Here is a 27,287-nt window from a genome sequence, read left to right on the forward strand (position 1 = left end):
AGCTGGATCTGGTGTTTTCGAACGCAAGCAATACAATTAACTTCTTTTTACCCTGTCATCCCCCGTTATCAAGTAATATCCAATTGGGTGCTTGGATATTGCTTGGGTAACAAACCTTCAGTTTGTGGTCTTTCCAGTTCTGCATACTAATGGTGACCGTGGGCTGGCTGGTGCTTCTTGCTCTTTGGGCCGACACAGCTTGGTTTCCATCCATCCCCTAATTCCTCCCTGCATTCCAATCCTCTCCTCCCCCCCCCCACTCCCCCTGCTAATGTCAGGCTGTCAGCTGTCAATGCTTGGCTAGCAGAATGGCAGCTATGACAGTAACTTTTTTTTTAATTAGTGTGGTATAAATTCAAACCCGTTTAATTATAATAATTAACCTGAGATTAGCATATCTATTTTAAGATTTATTTGCAGGTTTTGTAATTCATTCTAATCTAGATATTCTGAGCAATATACTGTATACAGTCAAATAAAGAGATAAGAAATGAAATTAAGATTAATCAGTAACTCCAAAACTTTGAAATCTTGGTAGTCAACTTGAGTTAAAAGCAGGAGGGATGGGGTTTGGTGGGGGCTGGGCGCGAGGAAGCAGCAGCAATGGAAGCTGAGGATGTACAACGCTCAGAGCACAGATGACACAGGCCTGTTTTCTTCATAGCCTGTAAGGGAAAGGTGTCAGTGTTCTGACCTAGGCTTCCTGAGTCAGTAAAATACACGAGTAGTCCCAAAAACCTCTTTTATTGCAACAGCTGTTAATTCTGTTCATTCACAGATGAGTCCCAAATAGTTGTAAAGAGTCCTTCAGGATAAGGCTGATAATCACTCACCTTTATCTGTCTTGACATGCTGCCAAACCAGCAAATTGGCAAAGCCACACGGAATCCAGAATCAAACAGACATCAGACTTTAAAATGAACAGAATTAACAACATTGCTTCCTGCAAAGACCCAAGTGCCTTTGCTCCTCTTTTAAGTCTTATGGGAGGGGCCAGTCATCTCCAAGCCCTTCTCTCGAGTTGTCCCTTTTGTTTTAACTGTTCTTGCCTTCTGGCAGCTCTGCACATGCGCGCACTGGGAACAGGCTCCCCCTGTTCCTCTGCCTTGCTGAGGTCTGACTCTGGAGTCTCCAGAGGCAGGATGTACCTCCCAGATGGCCCTTTCTCTGCCCCTGACGCAGAGCCCTCATCCGAGCCTTTCCCAGACTCCAGGACTGGCCCATGTTCCTGGGCTCCAGGACTGGCTGCAGGCTGAGCAGATGTGGCTGGCGGGGCTTTGGTGGACCAGCAACCAGTGAGGGAGGGGGGGATGGGCTGCCTGCGCAGGTGACTCCATGGCCACCATCAAAGCAGGGCCGAGAAACCCTCTTGGCTCACTCTGCTGGGCGCACGTGTCCCCTGGACTGTGTCCTAGCCTGCACGCCACTTACCGCGCTCTCCTCTGGTCCTCTGGGGGGCAGCTTGCTTCCCTGCTTCTCCTGGCTGCGAGGGGAGAGGGGGCATGCTGGAACCCAGAAGTGGAAAAGGAGCAGAGCTGCCGGCTAGGCCAGGGCTTCCCTGTCTCCCCACCGGAGGCCTGGGGCCACACAAGAAGCTCTCTCGGGTGGGGAGACTGGGAAGCTCTCAGCTCCAGTGGCAGGAGAGGGCAGCGGCAGGCTGTGGCAGCAGCTCATTTGTGCTGGCTAAGAGACAGCAGAGGCTCCTCATCCTCCTGCCAGCCTCGCACTCTGGGCAGCATCCAGCCAGCCATGCCTGGCCTCCCCCTGCGGCAGCCCATGTGGATCCCAGGCAGCGCAGCTTCGGGGTCTTTCCTCGTGGTGTCGGCAACAAGGCGAGCAGGCGCAGGGGAGCAACTGGGGCAGCGCTCCTGGCTGGCAAGGGGGTGGATGTCCTGGGGCACAGATGAGCACTGGCCAGCTAGTTTACTGGCACACATGCGTGGGCAACAAATCAGCTGGCCGGCTGATCTTCTGGTTTCTGGCATTGTGGCATGTGTGAAGGGCAGCTGATCGTCACACACGCATGCGCACCAGTAGCCAGAAGATTAGCTGGCCACACATGCCAGGTGACATGGCTCTTCGTGCCACTTTGGCACATGTGCCATAGGTTCGACATCACGGCTCTAGATTGTCCATCATACCCAAAAAAATATTTTTGGTAGTTTGCCTTGCATTCTCAATGTCTTTTGCAAAAGTTGTGTCATTTTGTGGACAGACCGCTCTGATCCAGTCTCCCCTTAGGCACCAATTTTCATGTAGGTCAACTAATCTGTCCTTAAATCCATTACAAAATGTTATTTTATCTTCAATTGGTGCATAAATTCCTATTATGTTTTCGCTCCCATTTAAATTAATTTTCATCCCCATTTAGCGACCATAAGTGTCAGCCAATATCAATTCTGGTTATAACTGTGGGTAAAATGGCCGCAGGATGAGATAGGCAGCAAATAAATTTAACAATTAAATATACAAAATGTCGGAGTTTGTTGCAGAAAAATCAAATCCAGAAAACATACACATGTAAACTGATTCAGCAGGATTCATTAACTTCTTTATATACATATAACACATGAAGATAAATGTATAATACCAATAGCTGGTTCTTCCAATGTAGCAGTTACAAGCAAAACACAAGCAGAGTATGGCAAACAGACAAGTTTGCAGCTTCAGAGCTCAGAGAATAATAAAGACTAATTTCAGTTTCTTTTTCAGAGCAGGCATTTAACAGTAACAGAGTTGGAAGGGACCTTGGAGGTCATCTAGTCCAACCCCCTGCTCATGCAGGAGACCTATACTAGGGATTCGAACCGCCAAACTGCTGACCTTTCTGATCGACAAGCTCAGCGTTTTAGCCACTGAGCCACCTAGTCAGTCACTTCACTGTCAATTTTTATTTTGATGCTTCCCTTCCTTGCAGTGGTCCTGAGCTTGATATTCTCGATGTTCAGGAATTTTGGAAGCTTGAGCATAGGACTAACTAATCATTACTACCACTATCACAAGATAGTTCTCAGCACAGAATCAGACTCAGAGCTGAAAGCTACAGGGCTAAGCCATGCCCAGACTTCTTACTTAAGTTTCTGTTTCTAAACAGCCCCAATGGCTGACCTGTTACTATGTCTATCTAAAGTCCCCATTGGCGGATTTAGTTGCTATGCCTATTCATTGGCTGATCTATTCCAGTCTATGAATATGCATACTCTGACACAAAACATTTCTCATTTTAAAGTTTCTTTTTATATATGTCAGCTCTTAGTTCTTATTCCTATCAATAAAAATAGAAGAAAGTTTTATTTAAAAAAATTCAACGTGCAGCCCAAGGGGACTTCGTGTGGTCCCCATTTCTACTTCACTGAGGTTAAGAAACACTGCAGATATTTTCAAACTTTTTCAGATTGTGGAACCTTTTGATTTTAAGCAAATATCCTATAACCAGTGTTAAACTGGTAATAAGATGTTCCCTGTCAGGTGACTATTAATCCTATTGCTATTAATCCTGATGTAGATAGGCAATCAATGGAATAGATAATTCATTGGAGAACCCTCTAGCTTCTATTCTGATTGGAGACACTTTAAAATGAAGGTGGGTCCAGAGGATTCTACTTGATATGTTAATGTTCTTGGCTCTCCACCCAAGAATGATGAGAAATTCTCTTTTTTAATAAGACTTACTAAGGATAAAAATGTAATTTAATTGGCTTTTGTTTAGCCAAGTTGCTTACCCAAAATTACATGTAATTGAAAATTGTATCAGATGATGAATCTGCAGAGTTTACTTATTGACAATAAATGTGATTGTTGCAGTCTATTTATGCAAATTTATATGTAAAAGTTATTTGAATTTTGTAAAATTGATTCCCCAATTACTATCTCAGAAAATTTCTCCAGTATAAGTATAAAGTAAAGCTATTGTATTTGCAAAATTAATATTTCAAATCTACAAAAGTTACAATTTGTATTTCCCAATTATTTTGGAGATCAGTATTTTACTAAACAAATGTATATTCAATTATTGTGACATGATTGCTTTTCCTTAGAAAAAATAGCTGCAGATGCCCTGGTGCATCCATTTGACCCTTAAATCTGATTTTTCTATTACATCTGAACTGGGAGCACTTGGAACAAGCCTGGAGCCGCAATTCAAATTGTCTTTATTAACTAATATCTTGCAATCAGATTTTACACCAAAGATATATGGCTTCATACAAGAAATTTCCAAATGTGGTGGCCAAAGGAACACACACAGCTTTTGCTACATACAAATTCAGCCATAGGATATTTGAAAACTATTATTCCTATATTATTCAGATGAGATCCCTGTTGGATAACCAATTCTATTCTATGATGAAGACGTGGCATTTTGATCATGGAGGATAAGTCTCTCAATTTCTTATTTTGTAAGTGATTTGAGTTTTCACTTTTCACAAAGCCAGCATGTAGTTTTTTATCCTCTGTATTTCAGCGCCAGAAGCAGATCCTTGAGTCTTCGGAGCAGCTGATGGAAGTTTTGAGCAGGTAAGCTTCATAGCCATTCTTCTGGTGGTCCAGGGAATCCCTTTGCCAAGTGAGATCCTTGGTCTGTATCGCAGACACTCTGCTTTCATGACCTGATGCCTTCCAGCTATTTTGGGCTCTCAACTCCTGTCACTTCTAGAGAACACCATAATATAGTGAAAGTTCTTGAGTATTTAAGTGGTGCTTTTAGTTTCACAGGTTAGTGTCTTTGATAGTAGCTTTCCTCTGTTTTACTTTTTTAAATATGTAAATTAATTCTAAGCTTGAGAAGGAAAGTTACTTTTTCCAAGGTGAACTTTTACTGAACTACCAAACTCATGCTTGGCTTTTCAGGCTGTTAGTTACCCTAGGGATACCTAACTTGGGAGTGACTTTTTGAGTTCACACAATATGTTCCATGATGCTTCAAATAAGTGTTATATTAAATATTATATTAAAACCTGAACAGCTTCAACCTGGGGTGATCTCAAGGAAAAGGTAGATGATTAGGATAAGAGACTCAAGAGGAAATCCCAGAGCTCTGGCTAGACCAAAAGGATGACAAGCATTCCAGGAAGACGTCAGTAGCAAACCACTTTAATAATGTTGCGAAAAATTTTATTGGTGTGTCCATGTAGCTTCCAGAAGTTGAGCTTAACTCAAGAGAGTCTTTAATTATGTACTTCCAACCTTCTGGAATTTCCAGCTTCCCTTTTCCTGCTGTTGCTTATTGGCTCTTTCACCAGGCAGTCTATGGGGTAAACAAATCCTGCTTTAAATTTTGTATTACTTAATCAGAATATAAAATACAAAGAAAATGAAAATCATTGGAAAGTAGGGGAAGAAAGGGGAAAGGAAAAAGTGTGGGGTAGAAGGGGTAAAAGAAAAAAAGGTACTAAGATAACATTACAGCCTCAACTTTTGCACAACTAGCCATTTCTATAACAACCCTATCTAGTCAGCAAAACCAAAGTTTCATTTTTTTCCTCATCACAAGTGAGGAAACGAAACAGTGCTGTGACAAACCAAACAGTGAGAAGTACAAATGACAGACAACCCAATAATTCTACAAAGGAATTATTGAGTCTGTCATTTGTGCTTCAGTAATTGTTTAGTTTGGTATAGCAACTAAATAGGACAAGTACAGACTTCAGCAGATAGTTAGGACTGCAGAAAAAACAATCACAACCAGCCTGCCTTCCATTGAAGATCTGTATACTGCACAAACCAGAAAGAGGGCTGAGAAAATATTTACAGACCCCTCACATCCTGGACATAAACTATTTCAACTCCTACCGTCAGAACGCTGCTATAGGGCATTGCATGCCAAAACAACTAGACACGGTCAGTTTTTTCCCTTGTGCCATCACTCTGCTGAACACCTAATTCTCTCAGTGCTGTCATATCTTATGATTTACCACTTTGTTGCTTATATGTATTCTTGAGTTTATGCGCCGGAGACAAATTTCTTGTATGTCCAATCACATTTAGTCAATAAAGAATATTCTAGTCTTAAAAAAAATATCCAGAAGTGGTTTCCAAATGGAAACAAAATTAGATATGTTCTTTTCTTTGAATAATAAAATCAATTTAATCATCTCTACTTTTTTTCCTTGCTGCGGGAAATACATGTTTCCCCCTTTGAAAGAAATTCAGCCTTATGAGATTACGCTGAAATTAGGTTTTCTTTTTATTAGCTTTAATGGGAGATTTCTTGGACAGTGCTGGAACATTCAGAGGTATGCTTCTTGCTTTAACCACAGCTGTGCAAAAATCAGAAACTGTCCTTAATACCTCTTCCTTATTTTTAGAAGCACAGGTTCACAGGATTTCCTTGACTTGGAAACTGCTTGAACACTTCGGTTAAAACCTCTGAAATCAAAAGGAGTCTGCAAGGTTGTCGAATCAGCTGCTATGTTCTTTGTCTTGATTAGAAAGATAAGGCTCCATTATGCAAAATTAGATACCTTAATTTGATAAGGTTATACAGATTGAAGATAGTGTTTTTTCTTTTCTGTATTTTATAGCACCAAATTCCAGAATTTCAAAGTTGTTTTTGATAAAAACAAAAATTAACTGACCAGATTAAAACTTGAGATACAGAAAAATTGGCTTTAAACCCCTTTTAACAGCCAATCTAGAGCGGAGTTCCCTCAATTTGACATTGAACTTTTCCCAGACACTTTTTTTCAGCCAGATTCTCCTTCTTGCAGACTGGAGGCTGAGGAAACTCAAGATGAAGCCCCTGGGCCTGATGGGGAAGAAGAAAGCAGGGACAGATTGGAAGCAGAAGAATCTGCCCAGCACTCTCTCTGGGTTGACCAGTTCACTCCCAGACGCTACGTGGAGTTGCTCAGTGATGATGTAAGTATTTCCTTCTGAGTATCCTAGAGGTCAGGAGTGGGTAGCTGGATGCTCTGCATATCTTTTGAGACTACAGTTCTATACTGCTCACCATTGGCTATGCTGGTCAGCCTAATAGGCGTGGGCGGGTGGATGTCTGGCAGTGTTGCATCTCTAGACACGTTGTAGTGCAACAAGGTTAGTTGAATGTACTGTTCTCCAGGAGAAGCCCAGTATTTTTGTTGAATTGCATATTTCCTTTAGGTTTCATGTGTTTAATTTAGTTTAGTGATTAGTCTAAAGACCATATCAAATAAAGTAGTACAGAGTATTGGGATATAACAAATAATGAAATGATCAAGTAATATGATCCCAGCAGCTGACCTCAAGTTGATCTAGGTAGGAAGCTCCCAGTTGAGTTTCTCAGATTGAAAGGTGTAGTAGGGTAGATGCAATGAGTATGTTTGCTTCCCACAATATGGAGATTGCAGTTATATATTTGGGAGAGCAGTTGGAAACCTGCAGCACCCCATTTAGTGTCTCTGGAGTGCCAGACGATGGAAACCGTAAGGTAAGGTAGCCTTCCACATAACATATATGTGAGTGTATTCTTATAGCTGGGGCTGTGGGGGCAGGTGGGGAGAGGAGGAGAATGTCCTCTTATAAAGATGAAGACAGATCTCTAAATTGTTGGCTTTCGATCTCTCCCGGGAGATCCCATTCTAAAGTACAGTAGTACCTCGGTACTCATCCTTAATTGGTTCCAGGAGGCATGATGAGTACCAAACAATGTTTCCCAAAAGGAATAACATAGTGAGCCACAAAGCAGCAATACCGACAGGTTCTATCTTGTGCATGGAGTACCAAGCAAAAGAATACTGGGAGCCAAATTTTCACATCAAAATGTGTTGAATACCAAATTTGATTAAGTTCAAGGCAGTTGAGTACAAAGGAACCACTGTATCCAGGGGAGGAGCAGCATTACTCACAGACCTAATTTGCTTGCTTGGACAGAATTGCTTGACTTCCAGCTATTTAAGAGGTTGGATGAAGCAGGTACATGAAAAGGCAGAATGATAGCCTGCCTTTTCTTCCTCCTTCACATGTTCAGTATGTTTGTGTCCTTCGGTCTGATTGCTATATGTGTCAGAAGATCAGTGATGGGATTCAAATTTTTTACTACCAGTTCTGTGGGTGTGGCTTGGTAGGGGGGGTCATGTGACTGGGCATGGCCAACTCGACGTCACTCATGGCAAGGTTGGGGCGTCACCTTGCTGTGAGTGACATCGAGTTGGGCACGCCAACTCAGTCACCTGACCAATGCTGCAGAGACAAGGTGATTTTCTACGTACCTCTCGCGCCCCCTCTCCCCACCGCCCCCACCCTTGGGCTGACTGCCTGCCAAACCTGCCTGCCTAATGCTGGCAAAAGGAGGCTGGGGGGGGAGGAGGGTCCCTTTCAGCCCTATGATTCTATGATTCAAATATATTCTTTCACTGACCTTATGATAACCATAGAAAATAGATGGAAGAATATATTTTAAATAGTCATGGGTGGCTACTGTTAATAAAGTTACTATCATTACACCTACCAACAATCCATTCGCCTCACTCCTTGTTTTCTTTTTTTCCATCCCATTCTCTTAAACAAGTGTGCTCAACCTGCAGCCCACAGCCCACATATGGCCCTGGACAGCTAGTAATACGGCCCCTCGATATAATATTAAACAATAAAGGAAGTTTGTTATTTATATACATTCACCATATTATATATGTGGCCCACATTTCTCTTAATGTGGCCTAGGCAAGCCAAAAGATTGGACACCCATGTCTTAAACTATTATAATATTTCATACATCTAATAAAGTTGGTTATAGTCTACAAAAGGTTATGCTGTAATGTATTCAAAGCTTTAAGCTAAAGATAGTCTTGAATCAAAATAAATTATTGTAACTACTATATTACAACATTACTATTGTAATTAATAGGAAATAATGCTAGAACTGAAGTTTGGAATAAAATGAAAGTACTCAAAAAGGAAATTATCAATTAAAGTGACTTTATAATAGAATGCTTTTGATTATGAGATTTGGGGCTAGGATAAAGAATTCAGATTATTCCAGTGACATTTCTGAAACAAATTGTACAATATGCTTTTTATTTGAAATAGGATCCAACACACCAAATCTCTCCTATGAGCATTTACAGATAATGCTTTTTTTCTTCATGCATAGTCATAATCACAACATGCACTATATGTTACTAGTCACTCCTACATAAATATATCCCCGTGTTCATTCTAAAGTAAAATGTTTTCTTATGCATTGTATAGAGAATCAGTTTATTTCAACTCAGTCTATGTTTAAGTACCAGCTTTTTTTTTTAAGATTAGGAATTACATGGAAACCCATGCAGGCAACTGAGAGGGTTGGCAGAATAAAAATGCTCAGCTCCTCTCTAAATAAGAGAATTGCTGAGAAGACTGCTTCCAACATAAAATATAGCTCTCTTCTTCCATGAATACAATTCCCCAATAGCCTAGGAAAACAATGTAAAAATGTACGCAGGTAGTTGCAGTGTTTATCAAGAAGCCTGATTTAAATGGCCACCTGCTCTGGCATTCGTTTTAGTACATTTCCTTCTCTAATATATGGGGTTGCAAATTTATTCCTTGCTTCCTTTGATTGAGATTTACTCAGAAATTTGACAATTTTCCACAGCATTTACTTTCAATTACTGTAAGGATATAGGTTTGCTGTTTAATTTCTGTAGATGTTTGTTTATATTCCAAATCTAATCTCTTAAATCCTAAAAAAAATCGGGATGGTATATTTCCTATTTGTATCGAGTGCGACAAGTATGGTTTTAATATCAACTAGCAGAATAAGTGAAAGATGTGTAAACAGGATTTAATTCTGTAGGTCAAGAAATGGGAAAACAACAAAATGGAAAGCGCTGGTTTATGCTCTCAAGCAGTATATTTAGTAACTAAGCAAAATCCCAAATGTGGATTAATAAAACACATGAAAACCAAAACACAGAGATGAAACTTTATCTGTACAATTTACTACCTTCGGCTCAGAATCAGAACTACACTTCCCAACAGCCCCCGCAGCTTTTATCTTTGAAAGGAAGCTAGATCATTGGAATGATGATTTTAAAAACTATGAGAGGAAGCCAGCAGTGGAGCTTGGGTTGTCTTAAAGGGGACGCATCTAATTCAAAAGCTTTGGTAAGAAAAGCGGAAAGGTTGCAAAGTAAGCAGAAACCTGGCAGGGTCTGAAAGGCAAGAATTAGCAGAGTAGTCCATTATTTGTTTTTAAGAAAATGCAGAAATAGCGAGGGAAGAAAATGAAGTTGGACAGGTAAAAAGTGTGGAGAACCTGAGTAAAGAAAGGCTGTTCCGACAAAACGAGGCAGAAGCAGCAGAGAGAATATAAAAGTGGCTATTGGTGCAGGTGGTGCCTTTTGGAGAGGATCCCAAGCATATATGTTGACAGTTTAGCACATAAGACTGATGGGCTATAGGGAAGGTTGGAGCAGAGCAGTGATGGTTATGGGGGTAGCGATCTTAAGCCAGCAAGCACAAAGAAGTGTCATTGAGTGGCAGAACAGAGCAAACTTGCACATATCTCATGGTGCCGGGGCCTTCTGCGAGGAGACGGTGTGTGGGCGAGTCCCTCCGGACATGTGTATGTGTTTGCTCTGTGTGTGTGTTTGAGGCCGACGAGGAGAGAAGCAGCCAGGTTCAATGCCGCCGCACTGTAAGTACCATCCGGAAAGTGCAGCAGCAGAGAGAAACACCATTCAACCTGACTGCTTCTCTCCTCCTTCTCACCCTCATACACACAGAGCAAACAGGCACACATCTCACGGCACCAGAGGGACTCGCACACATGCTGTCTCCTCGCAGAAGGTTCTGGCACCATGAGATGTGTGCGAGTTTGCCCTGTGTGTATGCCCAAGAAGGAGGAGAAGCCAAGGCCAAACGTTTCTGCCTCCCTTCGCAGCAGAGCTGCTCGGAAGGCAGCTTTATGGTCCCCCCTCCCCCCCCCCATGTCAAAGTACCTTAAAGGGACAGACTGCGGTGGCTGCCTTCCAAGCAGGGAAGCCAAGTTTTCTCCTCCTCCTCGGCCTCAAACATACACACAGCAAACACACACCTCATGGTGCCAGGACCTTCTGTGAGGAGACGGTGCATGGGCAAGTCCCTCTGCCGCAGCAGGCTGTTCTCCTGCTCATGGGTCTGGCCATGAGCAGCACCGGCAGGCAATGGGGTGTGTGTGTGCAGCCGGTGTGAAGAACAGGGTGGCGGCAATGGGACTTCAGGCCTCTTTTTCAGCCGGTAGTTTTCAGCGCGAGAAGCCTGCAGCCACCGCCTCTTTTGGTGCAAGAAGCCTGCAGCCACCGCCTCTTGGCGCAAGAAACCTCTAGCCGCCACCTGTTTGCCAGCCAGAACCGAGCTGGCAGCAACAGCTGGAGGCTTCTCGTACCGAAAAGTACTGGAGGCTTCTCGCAAAAGGTGGCTGAGCCTCGCCATGTGTCAGGTGGTCCTTCAGAAGGTGAGCAAGGTGGAGGGTGAGCAGGCAGCATGCGGGTGGAGGCCCAGGGAAGGACAGAGCCAGGGACTGGCGTGTCCCCTGATCCGAGGCAGAGGGCAAGCGGGCGGCATGCAGGCAGAGGCCCTGGGGAAGGCCAGAGCCAGTAACTGGTGCATTCCCTGACCAGAGGTGGAGGGCGAGCAGGTGGCATGCGGGCAGAGGCCCCAAGGAAGGCCTGAGCCAGGGACTGGCGTGTCCTCTGACTTGAAGCAGAAGGCGAGCGGGTAGTCAGCATGTGGGTGGAAGGATGATAAGAGCCAGGTCCAAAAAGCGGCTGAGTCTCACCGTGTCAACCCCGAGGCAGCAGCCTAGGCCAGCCTGGGAGTCGGTACTCAACCAGGGCTTGCGGCAGCCTAGGCCAGCCCAGGAGTTGATTCGACTGGGGCTTGCTTGCAGGCTCACTCAGCCAGGGAGATCAGGGCTACGGCAGAAGGCAGGCTAGTAATGGCGGGCAATATGAGCGACTGGGTGGGGCGGGGTAGGTGGAGGAGGGGCCAGCCAGAGGTGGTATTTGCCAGTTCTCCGAACTAGTTTTAAAAAATTGCTACCTGTTCACCCGAACCGGTTCAAACCAGCTGAATACAACCTCTGCAGAAGATTCTGGCAAGTGGTAAGGAATTTTAAAAATTAAGATTAAAAAACTGGAGCAAAGTAAAAGCAAAATGGAATAGTGTAAAATAAAGCAATAGAAGTAGCCGCTCCAAGAGAACTCATTACAGGAGGTGTTTCCTCATCACCATTTTTCTTCCTCCTACTTAAGTTTCTTGCAGTTATTAAATATTTAGACCAACATTCTCCATTTAGACAATGTGAGTGTAGCCGGCATGGCCACTGTTGAGAATTCTGGGAGCTGAAATTTCCCAGAGTGGGAATCACTAATGTAGATAATGTACATTCAGAACCGAAAGAAAAATGTAAATGGACTACATTTACATTTGCTTCAATAGGAAATTGTTTCTTCAGAGCTTTGCAGAGCTCCCAGAACAAAGAAAACACTACTGATTGCAATGTCACAGGTGAACCAGATTGTTTTCTAGTTGTTAAAGCAGACAATTTTGAATCACACATCAAATTTAAATGAGATATGCCTAGCCTGCCATTTCCTTCCAAGGCTTTCACTAGCAATGATGACTGGAAGGCTCTAGTTTTTTTTTCTGGGTAACAAGTAATGTCTTCTGCATGTGCATTCGTGTAGACTTTCAGGCTGTTTCTGTGTTATGTGTATATCTGTTTTGAGAAGCATACTGCAGGCAGCATAATACCTTAGTTGGTATCCTCCTTTTATCTCACAGGCCAGAATTGGTCTCTTTCTGATCTGTTTTTGGAAAACTATCTTGCTGACAGAAAGATGGACGAGTCCCATGTATTTTTTCCCCCCAATTTCCTTTGAGTGTAGAAAGAGTAAAAAGGTTCCAGGCGACTTGCAGCCACCAAAACAAGGTCTGTCACGTTCGCCTGCTTGAATAGTTTGGTCCGGTTTACAATGTGATTTGTGTATCCCTGGAGTTTCATCCACTTCACCTTCATCACCTTTGACTTCAGTACACAAATCGGTGCCTCCTGAAGTGGCTGAAGCTGTGGGATATGCTAGTGTTTGGAAAGGAGAAACACTGCAGGAAGACCCCACTGCACTCCAGGACCCATCTTCCTTTCAAGCCTTCCAGAGACCAGGGAACCAAGTGGAAGACCAAAGCACAGGTCACAGAAGAGGTCTTGGAGGCTGAACTGGACCAGCACAATCGACCAAAATTCAAGGTGAGGAAGCTGGTCACTGGCAAAGACTCAGTTGAAAGCATAACCTTGTACTTCAGGTTAGTCAGATCATTTTAAGCTTATCCATTCTGGATAAGAATTCCTGTCTTGCAAGCTGAAAGTTGCCAAGGAATGGTGAACTCACATCAAAAGTTAGATCTGAATTCCAGATCCAGTGCGTTTTTTTCAGATATGCATCAAACGGAAGCTTGCATATCCAGTGTTGTCTTATTGGCACATTTTACTGCTGCTCTACTTACCTTTAATACCGGTTTGCAACAGGAGCGAGCGAGCGCTTCTGCTCATGCACAGAAGCTTCTGCGCATGCGCAGATCACCCATGATGACATCGTGGTGGGTGGGTGGAGCCTCCCGCCAATTTTACTACTGGTTCTATAGAACCGGACCGAACCAGGAGAAACTCACCATTGAGGTGGATGCTGCTTTCTTTTATTCTCTACTTTGACATAAAATGAAAGATTCTTCTCCATTGTCATCTCACCACTTTTTGCTTTTTTGCCTCCTGCCAACCCATTTGTTCTTTTGGAAATTTTAAATTGTTCCACAAACCTTTCCCCCTAAAAATTGATAGCTGACAGTTTAGGGCACATGATATCAACATTCACACCTGTTGCAGATGTATTTATGCGTCTCCCGCCTTCTGTCTCTATATGAGTAATGCCCCTGGGCATAGACGGCTATAAAGTCTTCTTTATTCAACCCTTTCCCCTCCGTACTATTGATTTTTTTATACCATACCAAGCAGCAATGAGTTTCGGAGGCCCTTTAAAATGACTCTAAATCACTTGTTCTGCCTGTAGATTGCTCTCCTTTGTGGACCACCTGGCTTGGGGAAGACTACTCTGGCTCACGTCATTGCAAAGCATGCTGGATATAATGTGGTGGAAATGAATGCCAGGTAAGTCGTAGTTCCCTTTTTTCAGCGTTAAGGAAGTCAGATAGAACCGCTGGACAAGAAAGTGGTGAGAGGTGGAACACGCTTAATATATAAATGAATCTAAACACAGCTCAAGTGAAACCCAGGCTTCTGTTTCTTTTCTGTGATGTGTTGATATCTGATTTGACTGCGCACAGGCATTGCCTTCCCTCAGGTCTGCCAGGTGTCCATGTGAGCACCTACTCTCCTCTTTTGAGGTTGATAAATAGAGCCTGTCAGGTCTGCCTCCATTCAAATCCTAAGAAAGAAAACCATGGATTAAGAGAAAGGGTACTTTTACTAACAGTGAACTGAGAGCAGCAAAATTAAGGCAAGATCTGGGGAAAATCTGCTTGAAAGTTACATATTGAAAGTCACCCCAAACCCCTCCCTCCAGGGTCCAGCCCAGAAAGACCAATCAGCATCCAATATGATGTTATGGGAAAATCTCTTCAGATGATGCTGTGTGCCTCCAGAGGCCCAGGATGGCTGGCCTTGGAAAAGCCCAAAGAACTCCACTCAGTTGATGGGTGCAAACCTCCCTTCCAATTCTCACAGGAACACTTCACACCAGCTCACTTCCCCCACCCCAAATGCCAAAAAAACCCTCCTCCCCATTTCTATGGCAGCTGAGGGCAAGCAAGCTGCAAACTGGACTCTGGAGATCCGGCTGACATAGACCCGAAGAGTAGGGAACACAGCATTACTTCCCTTAGAAAGATTTTCACATAACAGAAGGGAAAAGCTGCCCCACCCAAACACTGCAGTGGAAGCCACAGCTGCCCTGACCCAGGACGAGGTGCAAAACTGTAGCCATCCCATCTACAGCTGCGCTTGCTGCCCTGAACTCCATGCCCTGTGCTCAACATCTTCTTACTCCTGCTGCTGACAAGGCGCCTCCAGCCTGGCTCTTCATGAGGCAACCACTACACGAGGCCTCTTCCTGAGGTTGTGGCAGCTTCCTTCACTATCTTTAACCCAGAATGTTTATTTCAGTGACGACCGTAGCCCAGATATCTTCCAAACACAAATTGAGGCTGCCACTCAGATGAAATCGGTGCTGGGGGCCAATGAGAAGCCCAACTGCTTGGTCATTGATGAGATAGACGGTGCTCCAATGGTAAGGGAATCTTAACTGATTCATCAGTCAGTTCTTCTGTATTCTGCAATTAATAGCACTTAGCAATAGCACTTAGACTTATATACCGCTTCACAGTGCTCTCTAGAGGTTTACAGAGTCAGCCTCTTGCTTGCAACAATCTGGGTCCTCATTTTACCAACCTCGGAAGGGCAGAAGGCTGAGTCAACCCTAATGATGTGAGAGAGCTTGACTTTCTCTCGAGTCCCTTTGAAATAATTTTAATTTAAATTAACATTTTAAGATATGTTAAAGGAACAGTAGAGGCAACAGTGAAGCATGTTTTCTGCAGTCTCTTAGAAATATTTTAACAATTTTGTCCAATTCTGGTCACCACAATAAAAAAACAAATGCTAAGACCCTAGATGGACTGCAGAGAAGAGCAACAAAGTTGACTTGTTTAGGGGTCTGGAGGCTAAACCACATGATGGATGACTGAGGGAAGTAGATGTGTCTAGTCAAGGATTAGGGGTGACATGATAACTGTTTTACCGTGCTTGAGGAGCAATTGCATGGAGGACTTATTCTCTAAAGTACCTGAGGGCAGGACAAGAAGTAATAGGTGGAAGCTGGTTAAAGAGAGATCCAACCTAGAACTAAAGAGAAATTTCCTGACAGTGAGAACAATTGGTCTATGGAGAAGATTGCCTCCTGGAGTTGTGGGTGCTCCATCACTGAAGGTCTTCAAGAAAAGACTGGACAACCATTCATCCAAGATAGTATGCCTTGGGCAAGGCATTGGACTAGAAGACCTTAAAGGTCCTCTCACCCTATGATTTTATGGGTAGAAACTCTGGCAGATGAACTAGTCTCCATGTCCGGTGGCGTAGGAAATCCTCTGGGGAGCTTTAGGTCTACATCCTCCTTGCTTGTGATATTATTTATTTATTTATTTTTTCAATTTATATGCTGCCTTTCTCCTATTGGACTCAGGGCGGTGCACAGCCAAGGATAAAAAACATACCAATACAAAATTTAAAATCAATTAAAAGAATTATACAGCTTTGGCCCACAATTTAAAACAATCCAATTAAAACCCAATTTACACTTAAAAAGCTAAAAAGAGCTAAAAGGGAGATGTGGGGTTTCACGCCAGCCCTGCTTGATGGAAAAGAAAAGTTTTTAGGGCACGGTGAAAGGCCCAGAGATCTGGTATCCTTCGTATCTCCGGGGGCAAATCGTTCCAGAGGGCAGGTGCTGCCACAGAGAAAGCCCTCCCCCTGGGGGTCGCCAGCCGACACTGCCTGGCTGACGGCACCCTGAGGAGTCCCTCTCTGTGGGAGCGTACTGGTCTCGCAAATACCCAGGTCCGATGCCATGGAGCGTTTAAAGGTGGTGACCAACACCTTGAAGCGCACCCGGAAGACCACTGGAAGCCAATGCAGCTCGCGCAGGAGGGGCATCACATGGGAGCACCCTCTTGCTCCCATAATTCCCCGCGCGGCCGCATTCTGCACCAGTTGGAGCCTCCGGGTGCTCCTCAAGGGGAGCCCCATGTAGAGAGCATTGCAGTAGTCCAGGCAGGAAGTGACGAGCGCCTGAGTGACTGTGCGTAAGGAGTCCTGATCCAGAAAGGGCCGCAACTGGCGAATCAGGCGGACCTGATGAAAAGCCCCCTGGCCACGGCCATCATATGCTCTTCCAAAGACAGCCATGTATCCAGGAGGATGCCCAAGTTGCGAGCCCTCTCCGTGGGGGCCAATGATTCGCCCCCATTAGCCAGCATTGGCACCAGCTGGCTATATCGGGTCGCTGGAAGTCACAGCCACTCAGTCTTGGAAGGGTTGAGTCGAAGCCTGTTCCCATCCAGATCCGCATGGCCTCCAGGCACCGGGATATCACTTCAAGGGCATCGTAGGGATGGCCTGGGGTGGAGATGTACAGCTGCGTATCATCAGCGTACTGATGGAAGTCCACCCCAAAGCCACAGATGATCTCACCCAGCAGGTTCACATAAATGTTGAACAGAAGGGGCGAGAGGACTGACCCTTGCGGCACCCCACAAACGAGGCGCTTTGGGGTCGACCTCTGCCCCCCTGCCAACACCGACTGCGACCGGTCAGAGAGATAGGAGGAGAACCACTGCAAAACGGTGCCCCCCACTCCCAACCCCTCCAACCGGTGCAGCAAGATACCATGGTCGATGGTATCAAAAGCCGCTGAGAGATCTAACAGGACCAGGATAGAGGAGCAACCCCTATCCCGAGCCCTCCAGAGATCATCCATCAACACGACCAATTCCGTTTCCGTGCTGTACCCAGGAAGCTGTCGCGCCACCACACTCTCAACAACCTTCGCCAAGAAGGGAAGGTTGGAGACCGGACGATAGTTAGCCAAAACAGCCAGGTCCAGAGCAGGCTTCATGAGGGGCCTCACCACCGCCTCTTTCAAGGCGGACGGCAAGACACCCTCCCTCAATGAAGCGTTGATAATCCCCTGGAGCCAGCCTCGCGTAACCTCCTGGGAGGCCAGCACCAACCAGGAGGGACACGGGTCCAGTAAACATGTGGTTGCGTTCAGCCGCCCCAGTATCCTGTCCACCTCCTCGGGAGCAACAGGATCGAACTCATCCCAAATGACATTCTCAAGACCGGCACCCATCATCCCTCCTGTACCTACCCAGTCAGAGACCAAGCCTTCCCGAATCTGAGTGATTTTATCGTGCAGATACTGAACAAAATCCTCAGCATGACCCTGCAAGGGATCCTCCCGCGCTCCCAGGTGGAGGAGGGAGCGGGTCACCCTAAACAGGGCGGCCAGGCGGTTATCTGCCGATGCGATAAGAGCGGCAAAATAATAGCATTTTGCCGCTTTTATCGCCACTAGGTAGGTCTTAATATAAGATCTTACCAGTGTTTGGTCGGATTCGGAGCGACTAGATCTCCAACTGCTCTCTAGGCGTCTTTTCTGGCGCTTCATCCCCCTCAGCTCCTCAGACAGGTCAGAGGCCGCAAAGGCACGACTCAGTCCAAAGCGTCAGCGGCCGCCCTATACCAGGCGGCCACCAACTCTTCAGCTGAGCCATGAGTTAGCGCCTCAGGAAGTGGCCCAAGCTCCGTCTGGAACCTATCAGGATCCATCAGGCGCCTGGGGCGGAACCATCTGGTCTGTTCCGCCTCCCTGCGGCGGGGTGTAGCGGTTAGAAAGTCAAGCCTAAGAAGGGAATGATCCGACCATGACAAGGGCTCAATCACTCTCCCCTATCTCAAGATCATTCGTCCACTGCCCAGAGACAAAAATCAAGTCCAGAGTGTGTCCTCCCGTGTGCGTGGGTCTATGAATTAGTTGGGTCAGGTCCATGGCTGTCATGGAAGCCATGAACTCGCGGGCCACCTCAGATGTCACGCCGACGGATGGCAGATTAAATTCCCCCATGACCATAAACCTGGGGGTCTCCACCCCCACCTCGGCAATCATGTTGAGTAGCTCGAGCAGGGCAGCCGATACGTGGCAGGGAGCCAGGTATGTAATCAGCAAGCCCATCTGTCCCCCATGTCCCCACTTCACAAGGAAGGACTCACATCCGGCTATCTGAGGTACAGTGGCCTCCCTAGGAATGAGACCTTCCTTTACAAGAACCGCCACCCCCCGCTCCTCCCCTGGGACTTCGGTTGATGGAATGCATAGAAACCCAGAGGGCATATCTCAATGAGGGGGTCCTCCTTCCTGGCCCAACCAGGTCTTCGTAATACCTACCAGGTCCGCACCCCCCTCCTGAACCAGATCACAAATGAGGGGGGCTTTATTTACCACAGATATGACTGGTTAATGATGTAGTGTTCAAGTAGAATGATTCAGGATGACCCTTCTCAGTGTTTTCTGGCCCCATGTGCTATGCTTGCAATTATTTTCACTCTTTTGTCTTTTCAGGCATCTATCAATGTGCTGTTAAGCATAATCAATCAGAAACCTGGGATGGCAGAATCTGAAGACCAACCAAGTGGGGCAAAAAGCAAAGGACGAAGCGGGCTTCTGCTCCGGCCAGTCATCTGCATTTGCAATGACCAGTAAGAGATTGAGTATACGTGAGAGCATGCACATCAGCCCACACTGGGTGCAAGAAAAAAGAAGCAAAGCACAGTGGGATTTTCATCAAATTCTTGGCAGACTTTTAAGGCTAATTAACCATGATAGGATTATTCTCCCATTTATTAAAGCTGTCTGAACATTTTATTTCAAACGCCTCCCTTATTTTATGTGAGGTCTTGCTATTGCCCAATCACCCTGATTTCTTGCTAATTTCTTTGTTCTTGGGGCAACATTTTCAGTGATGTGATTCTGAGGAAGTGGTGCTGATGATGGTTGTTGCGGTATTGGTACCCTATTTTCCTCTAGGTTAGAGAGCCAGTTTGGTGTCCTGGTGAAGGCAGCAGACTCGAAACTGGGAGACTCTGAGTTCTAATCCCACCTGGAGTGCAAAGCCAGCAGGGAAACTTGGGTCAGTTGTTTTCTCTCAGCCCTAAGAAAGAGGCAGTGGCAAGTCACTTCTGAAAAACATTGCCAAAGAAACCTGCAAGGACTAGTGCAGGCAGTCACTAAGAGTCAGAAATGGACTCAAATAAAAAAATATTTCCTCAGGAGGCTCCCAATAACACACGTTCTCCAGCGCGCTGCCTGGAGAATCCAAATAATGGGTAGTTTCCTCAGCTTCATTGCTGGACTGGGTGACTGTTTCTTTAAGAAACATCCTTGGCCACTCCTCCTTTGCCTGGCTAATCCCCAGTTCATTCACTCAGTCAAGTGAGAGACTGGGTTTTTCCTTGGCTCTAGCAATTTGGCTGGTGAAATACCTCATTATTTGGATTTTCCATCTACAATTATTCTGATAACTTCTTCAGAGCGGTGTGGATTCACTGTCACAACTAACGGCCCTGTTGTTACTGCGGCTGGTGAGTTAACCTGGGGTTCTATCCAGGGGACTCCTCTCCGCTAATTTCTCTATGTAACAGACTCCTCGGAGCTCTACCTGAGGGCAACTCCGAGTGATTGGCCTGCCGCCGGGGAGCTGCGTGGGGGTCTGGATAGCCGGACCCCCCCCCCCCCGCCTCCCACACCGCTCCAACGATCTCTGTGGCGGCCGGGGGTCCCTGCATCGCCCCGTAAACCCCCTTGATTGGCTCCTTAAGTTCAATGAGCAAGCCGATTCCCTGTTTTCCGCTGGCAGCGCTCGGCGGCTAAGCTGAGCTGAGCGCGCCATTGGATTTGATTGACGGCTTCGGCGCTCAACCGTTATGGCGTTGGCGGCGAAAATTCAAGCCGCGCGCCATTTTTAAACTGCCTCAGCACTTCTCAGGCCCCTGGCGATTTCAGCGATAGATGTCCCTGCAAGCCGTGCACGCCTGTTTTCGGGGGACCTAGCAGCTTCCCTCAGCTGTCCTTTGGCGCTTGGGAGCTGAGGCGCTTGAGGGCTTGATTCAGCCTAGCGCCCCCCCCCTTTTTTATTGTCAGCCCTGCAGTTTCCCGCCATTGCTGTTGCTGGGCGGGACGACTCTGCCACAGGGGGTGGCGTAGATGGGCTTATCCAATATGGTTTGCTATTCAGAGCTGAAACCATTCCATCCACTTTTATCCTAGGCAACCCTGGGTTCCCTTGTGACCAATAGGCTTGGGGTGTTGTGACACCTGATTGCCATGATTGATTGGCTCCTTTCTAGAGCTTGCTCTTCCCTCCTGATTGGCTTGTCCCTGGCTATGTAAATAAATAAATAAATAAATAATAATAATAATAATAATAATAATAATAATAATAATAATAATAATAATAAGTAAATGAAATGAACAATAGGAGAAGTGGAGCGCTCTAAATATTCTGTTTATGATAAGGACAAATAATAATAATAATAATAACAATAATAATAAAAAAAATTATAAAATTGATTAATTAATTATTTTGCACTTGTTTCAGCTACTTACCTTGTCTGTGTCGTTGTTATGGCGGATTCGGACATGTCTTCAGAGAGTGAGCAGGCCTACAGTCCTCCTGAGACCAGGAAGAGAGCTAAAACCTCCTCCAAGGGTCCTAAAACTCGTGAGGTCAGGGCTAGGTCTGCTAGTCCTCATTCTTCTAAACGCTCCTCCGCTACTGACAGAGCTGAGGAAAGGAAGCGTAAGGCCTTTGAAAGGCAATATCTTCTTGCCCAACAAAGGGCTCAACCTTGTCATCGCCAGCTTTCTCCAACCAGGTCACTCCCTGTGCCTCAAGAAGGCTCTTCTGATGTTCAACTTTTGAGAGCTGCGGCCTTTCCGTCTGTGGACCCAGGACCCAGTGCACCTGCTACCCGACCTCTGGATAGGACCCCTCCAGAGGCTACGTTTACGCCAACTGCAGCCGGTCTTCGTACAGCTGAGGGCCTCCAGCCTGCTCTTTCTAGGGACATCCAGGATCTCGTGTCTCAGACGGTATCTCGCATCCTGTCTTCTGATCCTCACCAAGTGCCTCACGTCCCGGCCCGGGCTCAACCTCCCTTGGCTCATGTCTGTGATGATCCGCGACTTGCCTATTCTTATCGTCCGGATCCCCTTATCATGGAGGACTCTCCTTGGGAGGAAGAGGAGCTCGAGGAAGGAGAATTATCCGAGGATGAGGATTTAACTCCGGAAAGGCCTGCCTTTACGGGACTTTTCCGACCTTCCATGTTTAAGTCCTTACTCCACAAGGCCAAGGTTACAACTAACATGGGTATTGCTCCATCTCAATCATCTCAGACCTCGGATCCCAATCCCCATGGTGACTTATTTCTCTTGCAGAAACCGGACCAGGATTTTATCCCATGTCCGGAATTATTCACTGATGTGGTTCAAAGGCCCTGGTCTCAGCCGGCCTATATCTCGGCTCCCACCGGTCTTGACAAACGATTGTATTGCTCTGATCCTTCCTTCCAGGACCTGATCCAGTTGCCTGCTGTGGACCCCCCTGTGGCCCACCTTACGTCTTCCTCGGTGATATCTAACGACGTCCTAGATGGCCTCAAGGCCGAGGACAGGAAGTCTGAGCTGTCTCTCCGTAAGACACACCAAGCCGCTGCTTGGGCCATCAGGTCTTCTACTGCGACTTCCTTCTTTGCCCGCGCATCGCTCATCTGGATGCGCCAATTACAGGAGCGGCTCCCACCCGAGGACAGCAGGCTGCATCACGACATTAATAAAATCATTGCAGCCACTGAGTACTGTGCGGACGCCTCTTTAAATGCAGCGAAATTTTCGTCCCGGGCCCTTGTTTCCAATGTCACCACCCGGCGTCTTCTTTGGCTCCGCCATTGGAAGGCGGACCTCAAGTCAAAGTGGAAGCTGGCATCTGCTCCCTACAAGGGGTCCCTCCTCTTTGGTGACGCTTTAGACCCTATCCTTGTGGAGGACAAGGATAAGCGTAAAATCATGCCATCCTCCTACAGGCGCCACGATAGGCGGTTTACCCCTTATGGCCAGCGTCAGCCTTTTCGGACTGATTCCGGACCCAGGGGGTCCTACTTTCCAAGACAACATTACTCCTACGGAGCAGATCGGGCCTTTGATCGGCCTGCCTTCCGTGATCGAGGCAGAGGCCAACCCTCCTCCAGACGCCAGTACCGCGGAGCATCCAACCGATCTTTCAGGAGGGGCAAGTGACTATTCCGCAGAGCTTCCTATCGGTGGTCGTCTTCTCCATTTTTTGCCCCAATGGATCTCTTCCACAACGGATGCTTGGGTCCTTCAGACTGTGCGCTTCGGTCTCACCTTGGACTTCCTCTCCAGCCCTCCGAGCCGCTTCCTGCGGTGCCCTCTTCCGAGCAATCCGGCAAAGAGGGCGTTAATGGACGCAGAAGTTCAACACCTACTCGACATCTGCGCTATCGAACCAGTGCCAGTAGAACAACGGGGCTCCGGGTTCTACTCGCGCCTGTTTCTCGTCCCCAAGTCCTCCGGGGACTGGAGAGGGATCTTGGACCTAAAAGCATTGAACAAGTTCGTCAAATACCACCATTTCAAGATGCACTCGCTCAGATCGATCCTGCAGGGCGTCCGACGAGGCGACTTTATGACATCAATCGATCTCAAGGAGGCTTACTTGCATGTCCCGATCCGTCCCTGTCATCGACGGTTTCTTCGATTTGCCTATGCCAACAGGCACTTCCAGTATCGGGCCATGCCGTTCGGCCTCTCGTCCGCCCCTCGGACCTTCACGAAACTGCTAGCTACATTAGCTGCATCTCTGCGACAAGTCCCCATCAGGATTATGTGCTACCTAGACGACATCATTATCCTTTCTGCCTCTCGTCATCAGGCTGTCCTCGATCTGAAGGTCGTTTCTCGTGTCCTGCGACAACACGGGTTCTCCCTGAACCTCAACAAAAGTCAAATCTCACCTACCACTCGCATCCTTCATCTGGGTGCTCTCATAGACTCCATCAGCTGCCGGGTTTTCCTATCCCCCGACAGGATTCTCAGCATTCAGTCATCCGTGACCAAGGTTCTTTCCTGCAGGTCCGTGCCCCTAATCACCTTGTCCCAATTGCTCGGCAAGTTAATTTCATGCATCTCCATTGTCCCGTGGGCTCGTCTACACACTCGCCCCCTCCAATGGTTCCTCCTGCCCTATCAGAGATCTCACCGGGCCTGTTCAAACATCACCGTTGTCCTACCAGTTATGGTACGGCTGTCTCTGAAGTGGTGGATCTCCCCGTCAATACGGAAGGGCTCCTTCTTTCTGGAACCCAGTCGCTTAACCCTGACGACGGATGCAAGTCAATTCGGCTGGGGCGCCCATCTGCAATCGTCAGTTGTCCAGGGCCGCTGGTCCAATCGGGACCTACGGCACGACATAAATTGGCTGGAACTACGAGCAGTCCACCTCGCTCTCCGTCATTTCAAAACATCTGTGAGAGGGCATCATGTTCTAGTCCTAACGGACAATACAACAACGAAAGCCCACATCAACAGAGAGGGGGGAACTCGTTCCAGACAACTGATGGAGGAGGCGAGGAGGATGCTACTTTGGGCAGAAAAGAACGTTCTCTCATTAACAGCCGAACACATCTCCGGGGTCGAAAACATCACGGCAGATTGGCTCAGCCGGACTCCAATAGATCAGGCGGAGTGGCATCTAGCTCCGGCTCTGTTCGGGGAGCTGTCGAAGCGGTTCGGCCTTCCAACGGTCGACTTGTTCGCAACCCAGCTGAACACTCATCTTCCCCGGTTCTTCTCCCGGTTCCCCTGTCCAGGAGCAGAAGGGTGCGACGCTCTTCGGAGCAGATGGCCACAAGGCCTTCTCTACGCCTTTCCCCCGCTGCCTCTCATTCCCCGAGTGATTCGCAAGTTGTTGGAGGAGAAAGCGGACCTCATCTTGGTCGCCCCCAATTGGCCGTGTCGTCCTTGGTACGCGGACCTTCGGAACCTCTCGGTGGAACGTCCTTGGCACATTCCCAACGACCGGATATCTCTCAGCCAGGGGGTCGTACTGCACCCAGATCCTCAATGGTTGCAGTTGACCGTCTGGCGTTTGAGAGGATCAGATTGAGGAAGGACAACATTCCGGCCTGTGTGATCCACACCATGCAGTCTGCCAGACGTGCATCCACTAACCGTATATACGACGTCACCTGGCGTGCCTTTTGCACTTGGTGTTCCAAGTCTCATCAGGACCCTACTACTGCTTCTCCTTCTGACGTGCTTGTTTTTCTACAGGACGGCTTAGACCGTGGCCTTGCTCCTAACACCCTGAGGCGACAAGTGGCCGCCCTTAGCACGGTTCTGTCATCTGGGAACGATCGACCTTTGACCCAGAATTCCAGTATACGGACATTTTTATGGGGCGCATCCAATCTCCGCCCTCCTACTATTCACAGATACCCAACTTGGGACTTGCCACTGGTTCTATCGGCTCTCATGTCACCTCCTTTTGAGCCCTTGGCTTCTATATCTCTACGACATCTAACTCTTAAGGTTGCTTTCTTAGTGGCGATTACTTCGGCTAGACGAGTGTCTGAGTTGGCGGCGCTTTCGGTACGGCCTGACCTTTGCGTGTTTCATCCCAACAAGGTGGTTCTTCGTACAGATCCTTCCTTCCTGCCGAAGATAAATTCTATATACCACCGTGCCCAGGAGTTAATTCTGCCTGATTTTTGTCCGGCTCCTAGCCATCATCTTGAACAACAATGGCATACCCTGGACGTTAAACGGGCTCTCCGCCGCTATATCAAACGGACTGCGGCCTTCCGTAAATCCGAAGCCTTGTTCCTGTCCTTCAATCCTTCTACCTTGGGCATGAAGGTTTCCTCATCCACGATAGGCCGTTGGATCAGGGCCTGCATCGTCATGGCGTATCGCACCAGACGGACTCCTCTTCCAGGGAAGATACTTCCACACTCCACTAGGAGCGCAGCCACCTCAGCGGCTTGGGCTACCCAGGCTTCCATCCTTGACGTCTGTAGGGCTGCCACGTGGACTACCTTGACTCCTTTTGTTAGACATTACAAAATTGACTCCTTTGCTTCGGCTGAAGCTTCTTTTGGACGTCGAGTACTGCAGTCTGTCCTGGCTGTTCCTCCCCGGGGTGACGCAGCCTCCCACCCTTCTTCTAACTAGCTTGGGTATATCCCATTATTTGGATTCTCCAGGCAGCGCGCTGGAGAACGAACGTTGTCTTACCTGAACGTTCCTTCTCTGCGCGCTGATGGAGAATCCAACCCATCCCGGGGCTGCTTACGGCCAGGACTGCCTTGTTTTCCTTTTCCTTCTATTGTTTCAGGACTATACCATCCTCTGTTGACTTTGCGAATGAACTGGGGATTAGCCAGGCAAAGGAGGAGTGGCCAAGGATGTTTCTTAAAGAAACAGTCACCCAGTCCAGCAATGAAGCTGAGGAAACTACCCATTATTTGGATTCTCCATCAGCGCGCAGAGAAGGAACGTTCAGGTAAGACAACGTTCGTTTTGTTCCCATAACATCTCTTTGAATTAGGATGGGCTGAGAGAAAATTGGCCCTAGATCATCCCATCAACTTCACACTGAGTAGCCTGCTGCTTGTTTCTCCCAGATCCCAGGTCAACATCCTCACATCTGCAGTTACACCAATTTGAATTTTTCTGCTCTATTTTTTTTATTATGATTATGATTATCACATTTTATTGATTAATTTTGTGCCATGGTAAAAACAATACAATGTTAAGAAAAATAAAAAAGAGAAAGAAAAGTGATGAATAAAGAAAAAAAAGAATAAACAGCTTCCAATTCTCTTTACAACAGATAAATTTATCATCTGTTCTTCCTCTTTAACATTACATTGTGATTCCCTTCTTCCCATATTTTATCCTTTCTAATCATCAAATCTATAAATAACCAGTTCATTTTTTTCCATTTTCCGCAAAAAGGCCATAAGGGAGTTTCTAGTCACAAATGCCTTTTCCTTAAGACATTTAAAGTCGTTTTTACCATTTGTTCAAATACTGTTATTGTCATCAGCCATTCCTCTGTTCTGGATATTTTCATATCTTTCCATCTTTGTGGATATTTTTTCTTTCTGTTTTCCAGATACGTTCCTGCTTTGCGGCTTTTGAAGCAGCAGGCTTTCCTTCTCCACTTTCCTTCAACTTTGCAATCTAGGCTGGTCCAGAGGCTGCATGAGGCAAGCACACCCAACCCCATGGTTTTTTATTTCCTTTTTTGTGATCATTTTCTCTGCAGTAAGAATATTGTATCAGTAAGCATCAAAAGATAGACCTGCTTGGCCTTTGTCCAGGACAGTACCGGTAGTCTCCGACCACAATTGAGCCCAACATTTCTGTTGCTAAATGAGGTTGTTCTTAAGTGAGTTTTGCTCCATTTTTTTAACCTCTCTTGCCACAGTTAAGTGAATCATTGCAAATGTTAGATTAGTAACATCGTTTAGTGAATCTGGCTTCCCTACTGACCTTGTTTGTCAAGTCACAAAAAGCCATCACATGACTCTGGGATGATGCATAAATATGAACCAGTTGTGAAGCATCCAAATTTTGATCATGTGACAGTGGGGATGCTGCAACAGTCGTAAGCGTGAAAAATGGTCATAA

General features: G+C 46.5%; 1 protein-coding gene across 14 annotated transcripts in view; it reads left to right on the forward strand.

Annotated features, from left to right (window-relative positions):
• Positions 1-27,287, forward strand: part of CHTF18 (chromosome transmission fidelity factor 18) — a 53,198-nt gene that overhangs the window by 3,543 nt on the left and 22,368 nt on the right. For all 14 annotated transcript variants that reach the window (XR_011601090.1, XR_011601091.1, XM_070955282.1 and 11 more), the window contains 7 exons: positions 4,463-4,515; positions 6,708-6,858; positions 12,980-13,192; positions 14,010-14,107; positions 15,122-15,245; positions 19,134-19,270; positions 26,770-26,863. Coding sequence is in view for 12 of the 14 variants with exons in the window: in XM_070955282.1 (XP_070811383.1) it covers positions 4,463-4,515; positions 6,708-6,858; positions 12,980-13,192; positions 14,010-14,107; positions 15,122-15,245; positions 19,134-19,270; positions 26,770-26,863 (870 nt within the window). In the remaining 2 variants the exon portion in view is untranslated. The remainder of the gene's footprint in view (positions 1-4,462; positions 4,516-6,707; positions 6,859-12,979; positions 13,193-14,009; positions 14,108-15,121; positions 15,246-19,133; positions 19,271-26,769; positions 26,864-27,287) is intronic.

This window comes from Pituophis catenifer, unplaced genomic scaffold (genome assembly GCF_029215685.1).
Source record: "Pituophis catenifer annectens isolate HBS135680 unplaced genomic scaffold, rPitCat1.0.hap2 SCAF_16, whole genome shotgun sequence".
Taxonomy (NCBI): domain Eukaryota; kingdom Metazoa; phylum Chordata; class Lepidosauria; order Squamata; family Colubridae; genus Pituophis; species Pituophis catenifer.